Raw genomic sequence first — 17019 nt, 5'->3', positions numbered from 1 at the left:
CATAACTCTTAGGAATTAAATTGATATCAACTGGTTTGGATAACAATTGAATTCTCGAGCTGTAATGCATTGAAGTTGAATACTCATCCAATTTCTGGGGATTCAGATCTCCTGCGGGCACAAAGAAACAGTTGCAGGCTGTTGCTGTCCAATCCGCGCTCTCTGTCTCCGTGCCAGGCTGTGCTGTGCGGCTTGCGACGGTGCGCTGCTGATGCTCACTGTTGGCTTTAACTAGCAAAGTTTGTGCACAGGAGAAAAGATGACTGTGGGTCCCAGCAAGTCAAGAAGAGGACCGGTTCGTTCCTGATGAAGACTAGTTCTGAATAGTGATTCAGCTGTCCACAGTTCCGATCTGTTCACGAGGCCTGCTGCTGGTTACTCTCTGGCAACCTCCACTCTAGACTCTTAGAACAAAGGAAAGTTCTGGCACTCGGACACACTGGCCGTTCCGTGGTTGTCCGGGCTGAGTCTCAGGATGGTCAGGAGGCGCGCTGCGAGAATGTCCTGCCCTTGGGAGCCTTCTGCTCCTGGGCCATCCTGCCCTGGAATTCTCCTTTGAATTCCCTTTAGAATTGTCCACAGAATCCTCCTCTGAATCCCTTTAGAAAAGTCCGCAAAATTCTCCACTGAATCTTACTGAATCTTCCAGGCTCTCTGTGTTGCCTGTTTTTACCTGAAGGAACTTCAGCTCGTTGATTGGCTGAAAGTTCCATGGGCATCAGAGTCCCACGTGGGTTACTCGGCCCTACCAGTCCCTGATTGGTTGATCAAGGTGAGATATGAGTCACTTACTCCTGACACTCAGGAATGCAGTCCAGATGTCCATCTGGCACTCCCTAGACAGATAGGCGCCAATGGATGACCATTGATCATGATAGCCAGGCTTAGCTAAGTGCATCCCCCTTTGGGAGCTGTCCTAGGAAACCTTAAATCACCCTGCACTAATGGTCTCTCTGTGGCTGCACCACAGAGATGAACAGAGAAATGGGGCCTCATTTGGGAAGCTCAGAAACACTTAATTCTGCCTTATTATTAAGCCTCGCCGCTACATATCCCCCCTTTTTGAAGGTCACAAGGTCCTGAGGCGTTGTTGCCTTCAAAACAAAACAGAGTTAAGTGATGTCCCTTGCCATTAGAACATTAACCTTAAATGTCTACATTACTCCTCGAGAATTCATACCGGAACCAGCATTGGATACAAACAGGATGAATAACATCTGGAGTATGTATAAACACGGTAGGAGACATTATCTAAGTCTAGGAATTACACATCAGGAAGTTCACTGTCAATATCTGATACCTCTGTGGTAGATATTTGGGGAGAAGTCACTTCCTTTCTTTTGACATGCTACCTTTGACTCATTCATGCTACCCAGAGTACATCTTGATGTGAGAGTACATCATTCAGAGTACACTGTCAGTCATGATCCAGCTACCTGGCAGTAGTGTTACAATAACAACAGTTCCTGTTCCCAGCCCCCCGATAAACCACAACACCTGTGTTGGGTATCTGCTAGGGTGGTTTGGATGTTTGTTCCATTAAAGCAAACTCAACTACCTGTACCTCTTCAGGGCTTACTGTTTCTTGGATTTCTATCCAATTCAATAGTGTGGCACCTGAAGGCATCCAAGACCTCAAGTTTGGTCTTATATTGTCTGGTTCCAGACCGTACAGTATTAAGTTCAAGCTGTACTATGGCCTCCTCGGGAACTTACAGGAAACTGTTTGATGAGGTAGCTGCCTTGTGGTAGCTGTATCATGCCTGTCACAAGTCATACTGACAGTTAAATGTGGTGTGCTGACCAGCCATTTACTTCCCACCTGCTCTTCATGGGGTCCATTAACCTCCCTCTGCTCGTTAGTAGCTTTACACCCTTCATTGGTGAATCGTTTAGACACAGCCAATGGATAGCTTTGGTAGCCATACCCATCTCAAGATTTGGAACCGAATTCAATCTCGGTTTGCCTTCTGGGTGAGCTATGAACGATGGGGTTAATGTCACATACTCCTCTACTGAGAAGAGTGGAATCAAGTGGGTTTGGGAATGTGCCATGGTTAGACTGGCTACAGTGGCACTAAACTCCCTTAACAGGTCTTGTGTCAACATTCTGGCCTGTTGCACACAAGCATAAACCCACTGTATAACACCAACAATCATGTCCACTGTTTGGGGAATAAGGTTTAACCCTGTTGCATAGGAAGTTGCCTGTAGGGTTTTCCTTAAGCTTTCCAACTTTTGCTGCTGTTGATACAGTCTGTCACTATCCTCTGGTATCTCTGACACCTGCCTTCTTGGGGCAGTCAGGGTGAGAGTGCCAGTAACAAACAAACCTACCAGAAAAAGCAAACGTACAACAGTGGCGGCAGCAATCAGTCCTCCCAAAAGTCTTTTCGGGTGGCTGACCCCAGTCATCTCCTTCTGAGTGACTGTTGTCTTTCTAAGCTGGCGCAGCGTGTACATGGTGTCTTTCTCAGTATGCCATGTGGCATCTTGGGCACCAACATCCTGGAAATCTGGGGAGATCTGACGCAGCTGCTGATGCTGCTCCTCCTTTTCCAGGGCATCTGCTTTTTCGATTTGTTCATGCCTTTGCTCTTTGAAACCTGCAGGGGGCGGTGCAGCGGTGGAGCATGCCTGACCCTCGGCTGAGTGGTCATCTGGAGCACCTGAGTGATCTGGGATTGTTATCCCATTCTCACTGTTCAGGTCCACCCTGCACACTTCCTGATTGAGGAATCCCTCTATCGGCATGTTTACAATCGTTAGCTGGGCGTGGGTGTAAGACACCTGCTCGCTCCCTCCTTCCCTCGCTAGGGGTTCAGGGAGCTGCCCAAGCATTGGGATAGCTAGTTCATTGTCTTTGAACTTACTATCACCCACCAGGCCCATGTCAGTGCAGGCGGGGATTCTGACACCCCTCTTTGCGATGTCCTGCACTGGCAGGCGGGTGGCTTGACCATCCAGCTCCAGTCTGGGTGAACCACTGTTGGTCAGACTCAGACTGACAGACTGAGCTGGTGGCTGTAAGAAAACCGGCTCGGCTTTCATTCCCTGTCCCTTCTGGGGGACTGGGTGTGTTGGAAACCCTGCTGTCGAGGCAGGAACAATCAGGTCAGTCTCACTCACTACTTGGTAGTTGTGAGAAATAATGTTACCTGACTGCAGGTTCCCTGGGTCACAGCAGAGGGAATCGGCATCTGGGATCAGGTGTGTCCACAGCGCAGTCGTCTCAGTGTCCAGCTGGACCTCCTGTCTAACCTGTGAATGTTGCACCAGGGGCACCTGGCGGTGGCCCTGTGACAGCTGCTCAAGCAGATCCTCACTAATAGAGGACCTCTCATGGCTAAGGGTGAGGGCTACATCACCAACCTGCTCTCCTGCCATCTGGATCCCTTCCACCCCTGCGGGGTGGTGGTCCTGACCCCTCTTGGGTGCCAGGGTGCACAGGGAAAGCTCCTTTTCATCGCCAGGTGGGGAGATCTGCTCCTCTTTAGGGATGTAAAAGGTGTGTGCTTTACCTGGTGGATCAGGCGGCTGCTCAGAGCACCGCTCCTGTGGCATGGAGGCTGTTGTGACCTCAGCCGGGACATGACTTCCCTGTATATCTGGGGAACAAGGAAATATTTTTATTTCTTGTCCAGAGGGAACAGAAGGAATCTTCACATAGGCTTCTGTGTTCGGTGGGCACTGTGTGAGCACAGTCTGCCTCTTGGCCCCCCTTTCCTTCTGTACAGAAGGCTTAGGAGCCTTGACCTGTTTCCACACTTTGCCTTTCTGGCGATCCACCAAAGGTTCCACTCTGAGTCGCATACCCTTTTCTTTTTCTACCCGTTTGAGCTTGCCGTGTGACATCAAACACCTTTCAACCTCAGTGTCAATCAGTGTCTCACTGTGTAAGACATCTCCCATGGCAGCCTTGAGGTAAAAGCTTCCTGCTTTTCCTCTGTGTTTTACTGCCTGCTCTGTGACTTCAGGGGTGGAGTCAGCACTCGCTTGGGAGTGGCTGGCCTCATCCAGGCAGGAACCCTCCCGCTCAATCAGATAGACTGAGGGAGGGAGAGGGGGCGGGTCTCCGCCTCCTCCAGTGGAGAGTATCAGCTCATTCAGGCTTCCGGCAGCCTTGGGGAGCGGTTGTCCCTTTCCTAATAAAGCTTGTTCAAGCCTGGCCAGGCGGGTGGCTACTGAATCCTTTTGTTCAGCTTTATCTAGCCCTTTCCCTCCCCCGGTGTTCTCATGACACTTAGGACGCTGGGTGCGGTCCTGTGTGCATGCTTTGGAACGGGGCTTAGCCAGCTCAGGAGCCTGTGCTCCTTCGAGCAGGAGGGAGTTAACCCTGCTGGCTCTGACGGCGAACACAGTCGCTTTAGCCGCTTTTTGCTCAGAGCGACTTTGGACATCATACTCCCAGGCTTTCTGCGCGAATCTCTTAATATCAGTCATTTTCATGGTCTGTGCATCTGTATGCATTAAGATCATCTTTCTGACTGACGGGTGGAGATTCGCAATGAATAAACCCTTGAAATGTGTGTTCTCTTCGCAACCCTCATAATTTCGCCCTGCAAAATAAGTTTGTCTAAGTCTCTCGTAATATTCGCGAGGGGACTCTGCTCTCTCGTGCTTAATGTTAAGGGCGCCAGCTATCGCGGCAGTCGGGTCAATAAACGCACTGTATTCTTCGATAAGTGCTTGACACAGCTCCTCAAAGTCATTACAGACTTCTTTCATCTGCATAGCCATCCACTCATGTACAGCTCTGCTGGTAGTTTTCCTGACCAGAAACACTTTCTCCTGTTCTGTGGCGTTTGGCAGGTACTGCAGGGTATACCTGAGGTCCTGAATATAACTCTCGATATTATTCTCTGACACTGCGGGGTCAAATCTCTCTATGTCCTTCGCTAGCTCTCTCAGAGAATGGAGATTTATCCTCCTAGCTTCTCCGCTGAGGGAGATATGGAAGAGATCGTGGTCAGACCTGTCGCTGCTAGAGAGAGTGCTTAATAGCGACTCGAATTCAGACATTTTAGCAACCATCGTTAAACTTAAAGAGTATTACTTTTAAGTACGAAATCACAGTTTTACCATAGAAAACCACAAGATCAAGTATGCAATCAACCCGGTAGATCGCAAAACAATCACAAAACAATCAAGCACTGCTTAAAGAGCAAGTGGAACTTTTTTTTTCGGCTTTCAGCACACTGTATTGTCGTGTATGAAACCCGCGGCGTTTTATATTGAATTATTCCGCTTGGTTGACTCATTTCAGTCTTGCCACGCCCGTGCCAGGGACGCCAAATAATGTAGGGAAAAACCGGTTCAGGGACGCCAAATATGTAATCATAGTGGCTCTCTGAAGGCACCAGTTCTGTAGGGTTTGGGCATTTACTGAGACAATTATTAATTGTAGCACTTAATCACAAAGTTGATTCTTTTGATGGCTTTAGAATCCAACCACGCGACATAACTCAAACAACGCGCACACACAGGTACTAATACACGAGGATACATTTATTAATACATAGAATATGCATATAAACCTAACAGATCTTATTGAGAGGGTTATCAGAATACAAAAGGTATATATTCAATCAGTTACGAAGAGTTATACATCAAGAGGACATACGTTCAGTATATCATTCATTTAGACCGTTTCGCAAATGAACTTGGTTATAACTTCTACATTAGATACTCAAAACAAGTACATAACTCTTAGGAATTAAATTGATATCAACTGGTTTGGATAACAATTGAATTCTCGAGCTGTAATGCATTGAAGTTGAATACTCATCCAATTTCTGGGGATTCAGATCTCCTGCGGGCACAAAGAAACAGTTGCAGGCTGTTGCTGTCCAATCCGCGCTCTCTGTCTCCGTGCCAGGCTGTGCTGTGCGGCTTGCGACGGTGCGCTGCTGATGCTCACTGTTGGCTTTAACTAGCAAAGTTTGTGCACAGGAGAAAAGATGACTGTGGGTCCCAGCAAGTCAAGAAGAGGACCGGTTCGTTCCTGATGAAGACTAGTTCTGAATAGTGATTCAGCTGTCCACAGTTCCGATCTGTTCACGAGGCCTGCTGCTGGTTACTCTCTGGCAACCTCCACTCTAGACTCTTAGAACAAAGGAAAGTTCTGGCACTCGGACACACTGGCCGTTCCGTGGTTGTCCGGGCTGAGTCTCAGGATGGTCAGGAGGCGCGCTGCGAGAATGTCCTGCCCTTGGGAGCCTTCTGCTCCTGGGCCATCCTGCCCTGGAATTCTCCTTTGAATTCCCTTTAGAACAGTCCACAGAATCCTCTCCAGAATCTTACTGAATCTGAATCTTGTTGAATCTCCCTGAATCTCTCAGGCTCTCTGTTTTGCCTGTTTTTACCTGAAGGAACTTCAGCTCATTGATTGGCTGAAAGTTCCATGGGCATCAGAGTCCCACGTGGGTTACTCGGCCCTACCAGTCCCTGATTGGTTGATCAAGGTGAGATATGAGTCACTTACTCCTGACACTCAGGAATGCAGTCCAGATGTCCAACTGGCACTCCCTAGACAGATAGGCGCCAATGGATGACCATTGATCATGATAGCCAGGCTTAGCTAAGTGCATCCCCCTTTGGGAGCTGTCCTAGGAAACCTTAAATCACCCTGCACTAATGGTCTCTCTGTGGCTGCACCACAGAGATGAACAGAGAAATGGGGCCTCATTTGGGAAGCTCAGAAACACTTAATTCTGCCTTATTATAAAGCCTCGCCGCTACAATCTCCACACATAATATTTGACAGCTCTTTTGCCAACAGTAAACAAAGTTCTTCACCAATAGTGTGGGGCTTACCTGCTTTAGCAATCCGCAAGCTTGCATTTCCCCCTTTTCTGTTTCAGGAGTCGGTCTCAGAATTTAAAAGAAGTTTTATTTCATGCGGATGGGAGCGAAACACAGAAACGCTCGTGTATTTTTCTCAAATTAACCTAGAACAGTCCTTAAATATTTTACTGTTATCTATTACGCTTTCCTGTGCTCACAAGATTGACATTGTTCCAAAATCACACACATTCTCCTACCTCCCTATTTGCTGAAGATAACTTTTTTAAATACAAGTGGTCACTTACGTTCATAACATGCGTTCCGATACAATGGTATAGAATCACATAGTGGCACTCAAGTACAAGCACGAATTGTATCGTAGTACGTAGGCTGGGTATTTGACACTCTTTTTATTGAAATAGAAAATATTAGAACCTGACCCAATTTGTCAGTGCACACAACAAATTTCCAGGGTCATCTGGCGTACCACCTGGGGGCATGTCACATACCAGCAATGGTACGCGTACCACAGTTTGAGAACCATGGGAATAAGTGATTGGATTTATGAGCAATCTAATTTCTTATTCTTTTAAACAGTGAAATTTCAGCTGCAAAAGATTGCACCAGAGACAGCACCAACACTGCTTGCCATAAAAGTTCAGGAAAGGGTGAATTAAGCCATAATACAGTAATTTGGTAATTAGTAATAACAGTTTAAAATGTACATAGATTAATGTAAACATGCTGGAAACTTCACAATTAAAGAGCTCTGTAGGACAAGAAAAAAAGATAGAGAAACCTTAAGCTTTTTAAGGCTCAAACTAAAATTCAGTCTAAAGAATTATGGCAAATGAAAATTTAGGACATTTAAGTGTTAGAGATATAAATACAAAAAGTTTTAGAAATTGATCTGGTTGTAGGGGTTTTGTGCATTTACTGGGACAATTATTAATTGTAGCAGTAAGTCACAAAATGATTATTTGCGGAATAACTCAGCAGCACACACACAGATACTAATACACGAGAATACATTATTAATATATAAAATGTGCATATAAACATAACAGATTTTAAGAGTGAGGGTTAGCAGAATACATAAGGTAAAAAATCAATCACGAAGAGTAACAAATCAAGAGACATACATTCAGTATACCAGTCATTTATACTGTTTCATTAATGAGCTTTGATTACAACTTCTACACTAGATACTTAAAAGCAAGTACGTCAATCCTAGGAATTAAACTGATATCAACTGGGGTTGAGGTAACAATTGAATTCTCAAGCTATAATGCAGAATGTTGAACACTCATCCAATTTATCTGGATTCAGATCTCCCGCAGATGCAAAGGAACACCGACAGGCTATTGCTGCGTCCAATTGGCATCCTCTGGCCTGGTGCCAGGCAGTCCTGGTGTGAGGTGTGGGAGAAGGAGGGAGAGATTCCTGCTGCGGTGCACTGGCAGTGGGCTCTCTGAAGACCGGCTAGTTAGTCCTGGCTTAATTAGCAGAGTTTGTGTACATGAAAAGTGACTGCGAGTGCGAGCAAGTCACACTTTTTATACAGGAAGAAGACCGGTCATTCCATTTGTAGCTCTAGTCCTGAATACTGAGATTCAGCTGTCGACAGTTCCGACCGTAGTTCACTCGTTGATCAGGCGAGCATTCACGGTGGGGTATCAGCGGTTCACGAGGCTTTCTGCTGGGCTAATCTCAGGCGGATCCTTTGGTTACGCGCAGGCGACCTCCGATCTCGACTCTTAGAACAAAGTAAAGTCCTGGCACTCGGACACACTGGCCGTCATGTGATTGTCCGAGCTGAGTCTGAGAATGTCCTGGAGGGGCTCCTTCCTGGAGAAACTATGGTTGTTCATTGGTTGAAAGTTTTGCGGGCATTCTAGACCCACGTGGGGTTACCCTGCCCTACCAGTTCCTGATTGGCTGATCGAGGTGGAGGATGAGTAACCATGCTTTCTGACATTTGGGTTTTAAACAATCTGGGATGAGACTCTCCCAAGGAATCTCCCAGACAGTAAGGCGCCAGAATGACCATTTATTAGGATGGATGGAGAATTTCAGCCTTGGGAGTTGTTCCATATCAGGAAACTCTATAAGATAGAAAAACACTTTAAATCTGAACCAAATGGAATGGCCTCTCTGTGTCCAACACCACTAAGATGAGGGAGAGAGAGACTGGCAAGGGAGCAGCAAACTTAACTCCTATATTTAATAAGCCTTGCTTATTGTTACTTTGAAATAAGCAAACAGAAAAAAGCCATGACCAGACATAGTGCAGAAGAGGGATGCAGGGACACTTGCAAAACCTTAGATATACAAAAAATCACAGAAAGCCATGTATTACAAAGAACATGTAAACATGATGCAGATTTGGCAGAGAGTGAGGGGCTTGAATAATCAGGTGCATTTCTGGCAGGGTGAGAATGAAGGTTTGATGGGTCAGAAAGAGTCAGAAAATTAACACATATGAAAAACAGTAATTTTATCAGAAAGCCTTACAATATATGAATTAGTAGCAAACATAGTTTCATGGAAGGCTTCTCAAATAGTTGAGCATTCAGGTAGATCGTGAGGGGAAATGTTTTGTAAATATATTGTGTTAAAGCAAGTCAGTTTTGTTTGCAACACATAAAAGACATTTTTCAAAGAAAGTAATTTAGCCTGTTACTAATGGAACCACTAAAAAAATAAATAAATATAGAGATCTAAAGATTTTTTATTCAATGTTGGTAGCAGGATGAATTTAGGACTCGGCAGCTGTCAAGTAAAGATTAGTATATATTTTGTCACTGTGTTGGTGGTAGATGATAACAGTGAAAACAGATATTTAAAAATTAATCTTTTTGAGAAAAAGATTATAATTATAAATCTAACAGGATGGGGAAAGCTCAGAAAATATGTACAGTAAGATTGATCAGATCAGTATGCAAAGTCATTTAGCAAACAGGGTGTGAGTGACAAACCAGTATAGTTTAGACCCTATTTTTTTCTGAACCAGGGAAAATCTGATCATGTTTCTCTATAACAATAACAAGAAACTTAATTTAATATAGCACATATCCAAGTATCTCAAAACAATATAGCAGGTGTAAAAACAGTTATAAGGACCACAAGTTACAAAGTAAATACAAATAAGAAAGACAAGCAGTTAGAAGTGCTACCGAAGTTAGAAAATGAAGCAGATACAGACACTAAAAAACAGCCTTTCTAAAAAGAAAGGTTTTGAGGTTAGATTTCAATGCACTCAGGGTGAGTGACTCTGATATCACTGGGGATACAAATCCAAAGCCCTGGGGTGTAGCTAGTGAAGGCCCTGTCACCCACAGAATGTAGATGTTCTTGAGGACCAGAGTCAGAGGGACAAAGGTTGCAAGGTGGGGAGTAGACAGGTAATAAGCTAGACAGGTACTGAATGAGGATGAGGATTTTGATTTTGACTCGAAACCTGATAGGAAGTCAGTGCAAGGACTCGAAGACAGGTGTAATGTGATTGTTTGCTTGCGACCTGGTCAGGATTCTAGCTGTCAAATTCTGAACATATTGGAGATTGCTCGGTGTGGATTTAATTACCCTGAACAAGATGTGCAGAGATCAAATTTAGAAAAAGAAGCCATTTTGGTTTCTCTAGTTCTCTTTAAAAGAAGCTTAATCAGTGTGATATTCCATAATGCAGCTTTTTTTAATGCCACATGGCTGGTATTTACATATGATGTTTGTGATTTAAACCAATTAATACAAGCAGTTTTTGAGGATTTAAGTTAGGCTGAGTTATTGCAGGGTACAAAGAATTAGGAGTTATTTGCAGGCTAGTAACAGCGTGTCTGAAGAGCTCTTGCAAAAAAACCAACATACTGTATGCAAAATAACAGCATACAGGTATATTAGAAATAAATGCAAGGTATAGGGATATTCAAGGTATGGCTAGAATAAGAGATGCCAGGTTGCAGACACTGAAGTTGAAAGGTTGAAAAAGAAGCAAGGGAGGATGTATGGATAAAATATCTACTAGCAGTAGAGTTAAGAAAGTAAAAGGAGCTTTGGACAGTGAGGAAGAAATAAATGAACAACCGAGAAGCTGGAATGTGGACCTGAAACTTCCTGTACAGTAGTAACAGTATAGTTGAAATGAAGAATGAAGAGGAGTTGGGACAGGGATGAAAATTACAATGGGATTTTCAGTTTCTCAAAATAGTAGAAAAGGTTTCATCTAGAATAACTGAAAGTGTTATCTGCAGGCTGCAAAAAAATGGCAGGTACAGTAAAATTAGACAAAGATTGTTTGTGGCCATTGTTAGATGAAAAGGCACAGGTTAGAAGTAAGTTCTCATGGAGCATGTTAAGACTAAAGATGTATTTAGGAAAAAGATAATTTGGGGAAAGTTGAGGAATACACTGTGTTGTAACAGAAAGAATAAGGTTCTGGATCCCGAGATGAAGTTAAACAGATGAGTTTATTGCATGCAAGGAACAATAAAGGGGGGGGGGGGTCATGGTATTTGGCCAGTTAAGAGGCCCTGGCCAAATGGTCAGTTTAAGATTATGCCCCCAGGGGGTTCCTTGCTCGCATCTGGAATCCTTATCAGTTAACCCCCTTTCCTGCCATAAACCCCTGTTGCTTAGAAGTCTAATTTTCAGGCAGAACTGACTTAAGTTATTAACCCTTTTTACATCTTGTCTCTTACTTCAACTGATAACAAGGACACTTCCTTAGAGGGTGTAGTGTGCTCTCTGAAGGCACCAGTTCTGTAGGGTTTGGGCATTTACAGGGACAATTATTAATTGTAGCCGTAAATCACAAAATGATTCTTTTAATGGCTTTAGAATCCAACCATGCGACATAACTCAAACAACGCACACACACAGGTACTAATACACGAGGATTACATTAATACAAAGAATATGCATGTAAACCTAACAGATCTTATCGAGAGGGTTATCAGAATACAAAAGATATATATATTCAGTCAGTTACAAAGAGTTACATATATCAAGAGGACATACGTTCAGTATATCATTCATTTAGACCGTTTCATAAAGTGAACTTGGTTACAACTTCTACATTAGATACTGAAAACAAGTACATAACTCTTAGGAATTAAATTGATATCAACTGGTTGGGATAACAATTGAATTCTCGAGCTGTAATGCATTGAAGTTGAATACTCATCCAATCTCTGGGGATTCAGATCTCCTGCGGGCTCTCTGGCACCGTGCCAGGCTGTGCTGTGCGGCTTGCAACGGTGCGCTGCTGACGCTCTCTGACCGGCTAGTTAGTGTTGGCTTTAACTAGCAAAGTTTGTGCACAGGAGAAAAGATAACTGTGGGTCACAGCAGGTCAGGAAGAGGACCGGTTCGTTCCTGATGAAGCGCTAGTTCTGAATAGTGATTCAGCTGTCCACAGTTCCGACCTGTTCACGAGGCTTCCTGCTGGTGCTAACCTTGGGTGGATCCTCTGGTTACTCTCTGGCAACCTCCGCTCTCGACTCTTAGAACAAAGCAAAGTTCTGGCACTTGGACACACTGGCCGTTCCGTGGTTGTCCGGGCTGAGTCTCAGGATGGTCAGGAGGCGCGCTGCGAGAATGTCCTGCCCTTGGGAGCCTTTTGCTCCTGGGCCGTCCTGCCCTGGAATTCTCCTTTGAATTGTCCGAAAAAGTTCACAGAATTCTCTTGGAGCTCTGTTTTGCCTGTTTTTACCTGGAGGAACTTCAGCTCGTTCATTGGCTTAAAGTTCCATGGGCATCAGAGTCCCACGTGGGTTACTCGGCCCTACCAGTCCCTGATTGGTTGATCAAGGTGAGATATGAGTCATTTACTCCTGACACCTAGGAAGGCAGTCCAGATATCCATCTGGCACTCCCTAGACAGATAGGCGCCAATGGATGACCATTGATCATGATAGCCAGGCTTAGCTAAGTGCATCCCCCTTTGGGAGCTGTCCCTTATCAAAAGAAAACATCTTTAAATCAGCCTGCATGAATAGTTTCTCTGTGGCTGCACCACAGAGATGAACAGAGAGATGAGGCCTCATTTGGGAAAGCACCGCAACACTTAATTCTGTCTTATTAACAAGCATTGTCGCTACAAGGGTTAGGCATACTTTTGACAAATGGACAGGAGATGTTACAGACTGCAGAGGAAGATGATAAAGTTAACAGACTGTATGTTTACATAGATACTGAAATGAGGATTGTATTTTAGATTTTGTGAAATTGCTAGCGTTCAACTGTGTGTAGGGTGCACATAAATTGAAGGAATGGGCAAACATAGCTGATGCTGATCCAGAGCCAGCATCTGAAGATATTTATATTAAGAGGCAATTTGTTTACAGACTAGTTATGGATACTGATGTGCCAGAGAAGTAGAAAAGCTGTTTTGTTAAGCCAGCACTATAAAATATTTTTTATAATCTATATATAATTCTAATCTCTTTATCAAGTACAGGGGAGCTGAAGCCTATCCCAGCAAGCAACGGACGCAAGGCTGAATACACCCAGAATACACAGAATACTGTACATCACAGGATAGACAAACAGATACACACACACTCACACCAGGGCCAGTATTTGCATAAGCCAATTAACCCTACCAGTATGTAGGTACCTGTAGAGTACTTGGAGAAAACCCACATGAACCCAGAGAGAACATGCAAACTCCACACATACTGTACCCCAGAAAGTTCGACGTTACATTCAGAAATACAATCGAGAATAGTTTTGTGGTATTTGTTTTGATGACACTTTGCTAAAATTTATAAAAACCTAAAGGCAATTAAAAACTATAATCTTTCCACATGTCATGTCATTAGGAAGTACAATAAGATCCCGCTTTGTTTACCAATGGTTTAAAAAATCAATATAATTGGTGAGAAAGTAGTTCTCCTTACTGATAATTAAAGGACTTAGAAGTCAAAGGAAATGATTTACGTTGCTTAATTTTAAAAACTAAGTTATATAGGCAGACGCGATCTGTGCCTTAAGCGTTCCAGGCTGCAGACGGCTCATTCTGTATTACAGAGCTCCGCGCCTCCTCCCTCTCTCAGTGCCGCCGCTTCTCTGACACAGAGCAGTGGGCGGGAAGCTATTTTCCCAGCCTCTGATTGGGGAAAAAAAGACCTACTGATCTGCTTCATACCATAGGAAAATAGTAGAATATATTTTTTTTTCTTTGTGTTTATGAAATTCAAGTGTTTTAAATGTTTGATTAGAAAGTAATTTACAGCGTAAGTTTCCAAGCTGTTCACGAGGAAGAAAAATCATCCGTTTTAATGCGCATAAAAAGTGTTTTTTAACTAAACCTGTTTTTAATAGCTTTTAAAAGTCATGTAATTCCTAAGTTATTCAATTCATTGTTTTTTTTCTTAATAAAAAATCAGTCGCCCATGGTGCCTCCATTTAAATTGTAGAGATTCTTGTTTGAAGGTGTCGGTGTGTTTTGACTATATTACATGTGGGAGTATGTGTAGTCACAGGGGTTGTGTTTGTGTACTGTATGCTGTTTATTGCTTAACATTATTATTGTTTATTATTTTTATTTTATGTGTTGTTATACTTAAAACCCTTGTTGTTGTTTTTTTCTTCAAATGGGAATGTTGTTTTTCTCAACATATCTACAAACAATAATAATAAAATCTCCAGTTCACTTACTCCAGTGTTGGTAATTTACATTGAGATTAATTTGAAGAAAACAACAACAACCCTATAACTAATTAAAATAACTGTAAGAAGATAACATAATAATAAAATATACTAATATTTGTGAAGCAATTTTTATTATGGTTAAAATTCAAAGTCTTTCTTTCTGTTTTCCTTTTCATTGTAACTCTGTGTGTCTCCCTGTTTCCCACTGTCTCCCTTCCTGACAGTTTCTTCTTCCTTCTGGACCCCCTTTTGAAGCAGCAATTATCTTCATCATCCTCCTCCATGGACACTCTGAGATGATAATGACATGATGTTGTATATTACTGCTGAGCTGGGTGTTGTAGTGAAGACTTAAACAGAAAGGTGTGGATGAGCTGTGCAGATGTTCAGCTGTGCTCCTGTCTTTTTGTCTGCAGGATGTGGAGCTGTAAACTAACAGAGAGATGCTGTGAAGATCTGGCCTCTGCTCTTCAGTCTCAACACTCCAGTCTGAGAGAGCTGGATCTGGGTCATAATAACCTGGGGGATTCAGGAGTGAAACTGTTGTCTGCAGCTCTGAGGGATCCCAACTGTAAAATAACAACACTGAGGTCAGTGTTTTCTTAGTTTCTTAGTTTTTTATTGTTTTATTTAGGTATCCTGAGACACACAACATTCCGTTTTTCCCATGCATTAGAAAAGAAATACATAGGAAGTAAGGAACAAAAAAGAAGGGGGGCATCTAGAAAGACAAAAAAACTGCTGTGCAATTTTATACAAGTTCTTGTTTGTGGCTTCTTTGTTAATATCTCATTACTGAGAGACTCGACATGCAATCTTTCCCATTTCGCCCATCTTTTTTACATGTGTATACAGTATGTTGTTGTTGATTTATAATTCTGTGAGTAATATTCTTCATGAGATTTCATTCACAGAGTCCTTCTTCATTTGAACACAAGGTCTTTCCAGCTTTAACTAGTTTCTAGTGATTCATTTTATGGCTGCAGTTCTGACAGTTCTAAACAAGTATCTTCCTTTCTCTGAAGGCAGTTCATCTGGTGTTTGACCAAGAAATAAAAGGACTCCTAATGAGGTTTTTTTTATATTTCTTTAATACTTTTTCACCAGTTTATTTTCATACCAAAAGGTGTTTATAATATGCCAGGTTTTCCTTGCAATTCGTCCAACAATTTGTGATTCCAAATTTATAATATTTTGTTTGTAATTGGTGTTTCTTTCAATATTTAATATAAACTTTTTACTCATATTCTCTCCATGAATGGGGATTGCTGGATTTATGTAGATTTGAATGGTATTAGATTCTTCAATTGCTGTGGAAGTGCCAACCTCCTTTTTTCACCTGTGTCTTACTCTTGTATTCCTCCTGTATATTCTGATATTTTATACACATCTGAAAGGATATAGCTATGGAAATAAGTTAGGTATGCAAAATTTATCAATTTTTTAATCTCTTATCTTAGAGTCTCATTTACTTCTTCTCAGCTTTGAATTTCCCCAGTGTTTTCTCCTCTGTCTCTGTACTTTGACTTTGCCTGTTTGACCACATCTTGGACTGATCCCTGTGCTTTGAACCCTGCATGTTAAAGACTCTCTTTCAGACTCTCCCTTGTGCTTTAATCAGTTCCTCTCAGCTCAACCCCTGCCTTTTCGATTGCGTCTCTAGTTTCACTTTCGCTTGCCTGCCCTGCTTGCTTCCAGCAGAACAAAGCAATGCATTCTGAAAATAAATTCTGCAATTTAAATACAGTAATCACATAGAAAAGAAGTTGTATTCTGAAAAAAAGAAAGAAATAGTAATTTTGATGAGTTTATAGAAATAGTGTAGCGGATCTAGTTCGGACATGGTGACGTCATTGCCCTCCCTGCGCGTAGCAGGGACCTCAGCCGGCTGGGCTGAGGGAGGTCTCCTTTAGCTCATATGGCTGGTTCCCTGTTGCATAACGCTGGAGACCCGGCTTCGTGCCCCAAGTGTTGCAGGACGAACTGGTGGGGTGGAGCGGCAGAGGCCACGAGCCCGTACGGAACTGCGATGGTCACAATAGCATGGGACCCTGACTTTAAACCACATAAAATAGATGTTTTTGTAATGGTCATTGAGACGCATAAGGAAGGTCTGGAACAAGACAGAAATCCTGGAAGTACCTTCATTCTTGCTGTCTTCATCCTTCTCAGGAATGAGACAAGCAACAGTTTCCATCTATTGAAGTCTTGCTTGAGTTGATTTTCTAGCACCTCTTACTTACATTTTAATGTGTTCTATAGGTTTCTGGGTATTGAAAGTGCTCAACATCTTATCTTATCCCACTCCTATTGGAAATTAAATTTGTTTTTGACCTCCAGGGATATAGATTCCCCACTAACATTGCTTCAGAATTAATCCCTATTCTGACAAGTTGCTGTAGTCTGTGATTACATCTGTGAGAACAGGAAAAGTTGTTGAATTTCGGCTGTATATAATAACATCTCATTTTTATAAAGAGCCTGATTGTGTGTTCCTCCTGCTATATCACCTCCCTCTGTATCCTTGTGTTGTCTTATGCTCTGATAGAATAAATCAGTGGTGACAAGCATCTCCTCATC

At 42.8% G+C, this 17019-nt stretch overlaps 1 protein-coding gene across 1 annotated transcript in view; it reads left to right on the top strand.

Annotated features, from left to right (window-relative positions):
* LOC148815874 (uncharacterized) overlaps positions 1–17019 on the top strand; it is a 63776-nt gene that overhangs the window by 23424 nt on the left and 23333 nt on the right. The window contains exon 3 of the mRNA XM_088904720.1: positions 14856–15029. Coding sequence (XP_088760846.1) covers positions 14856–15029 — 174 coding nt within the window. The remainder of the gene's footprint in view (positions 1–14855; positions 15030–17019) is intronic.

Source organism: Atractosteus spatula, chromosome 24, assembly GCF_055471065.1.
Source record: "Atractosteus spatula isolate fAtrSpa1 chromosome 24, fAtrSpa1.hap1, whole genome shotgun sequence".
Lineage (NCBI taxonomy): Eukaryota > Metazoa > Chordata > Actinopteri > Semionotiformes > Lepisosteidae > Atractosteus > Atractosteus spatula.
Note: the sequence above shows the minus strand (reverse complement) of the source record. Positions and strands in the feature narration are given on the sequence as shown.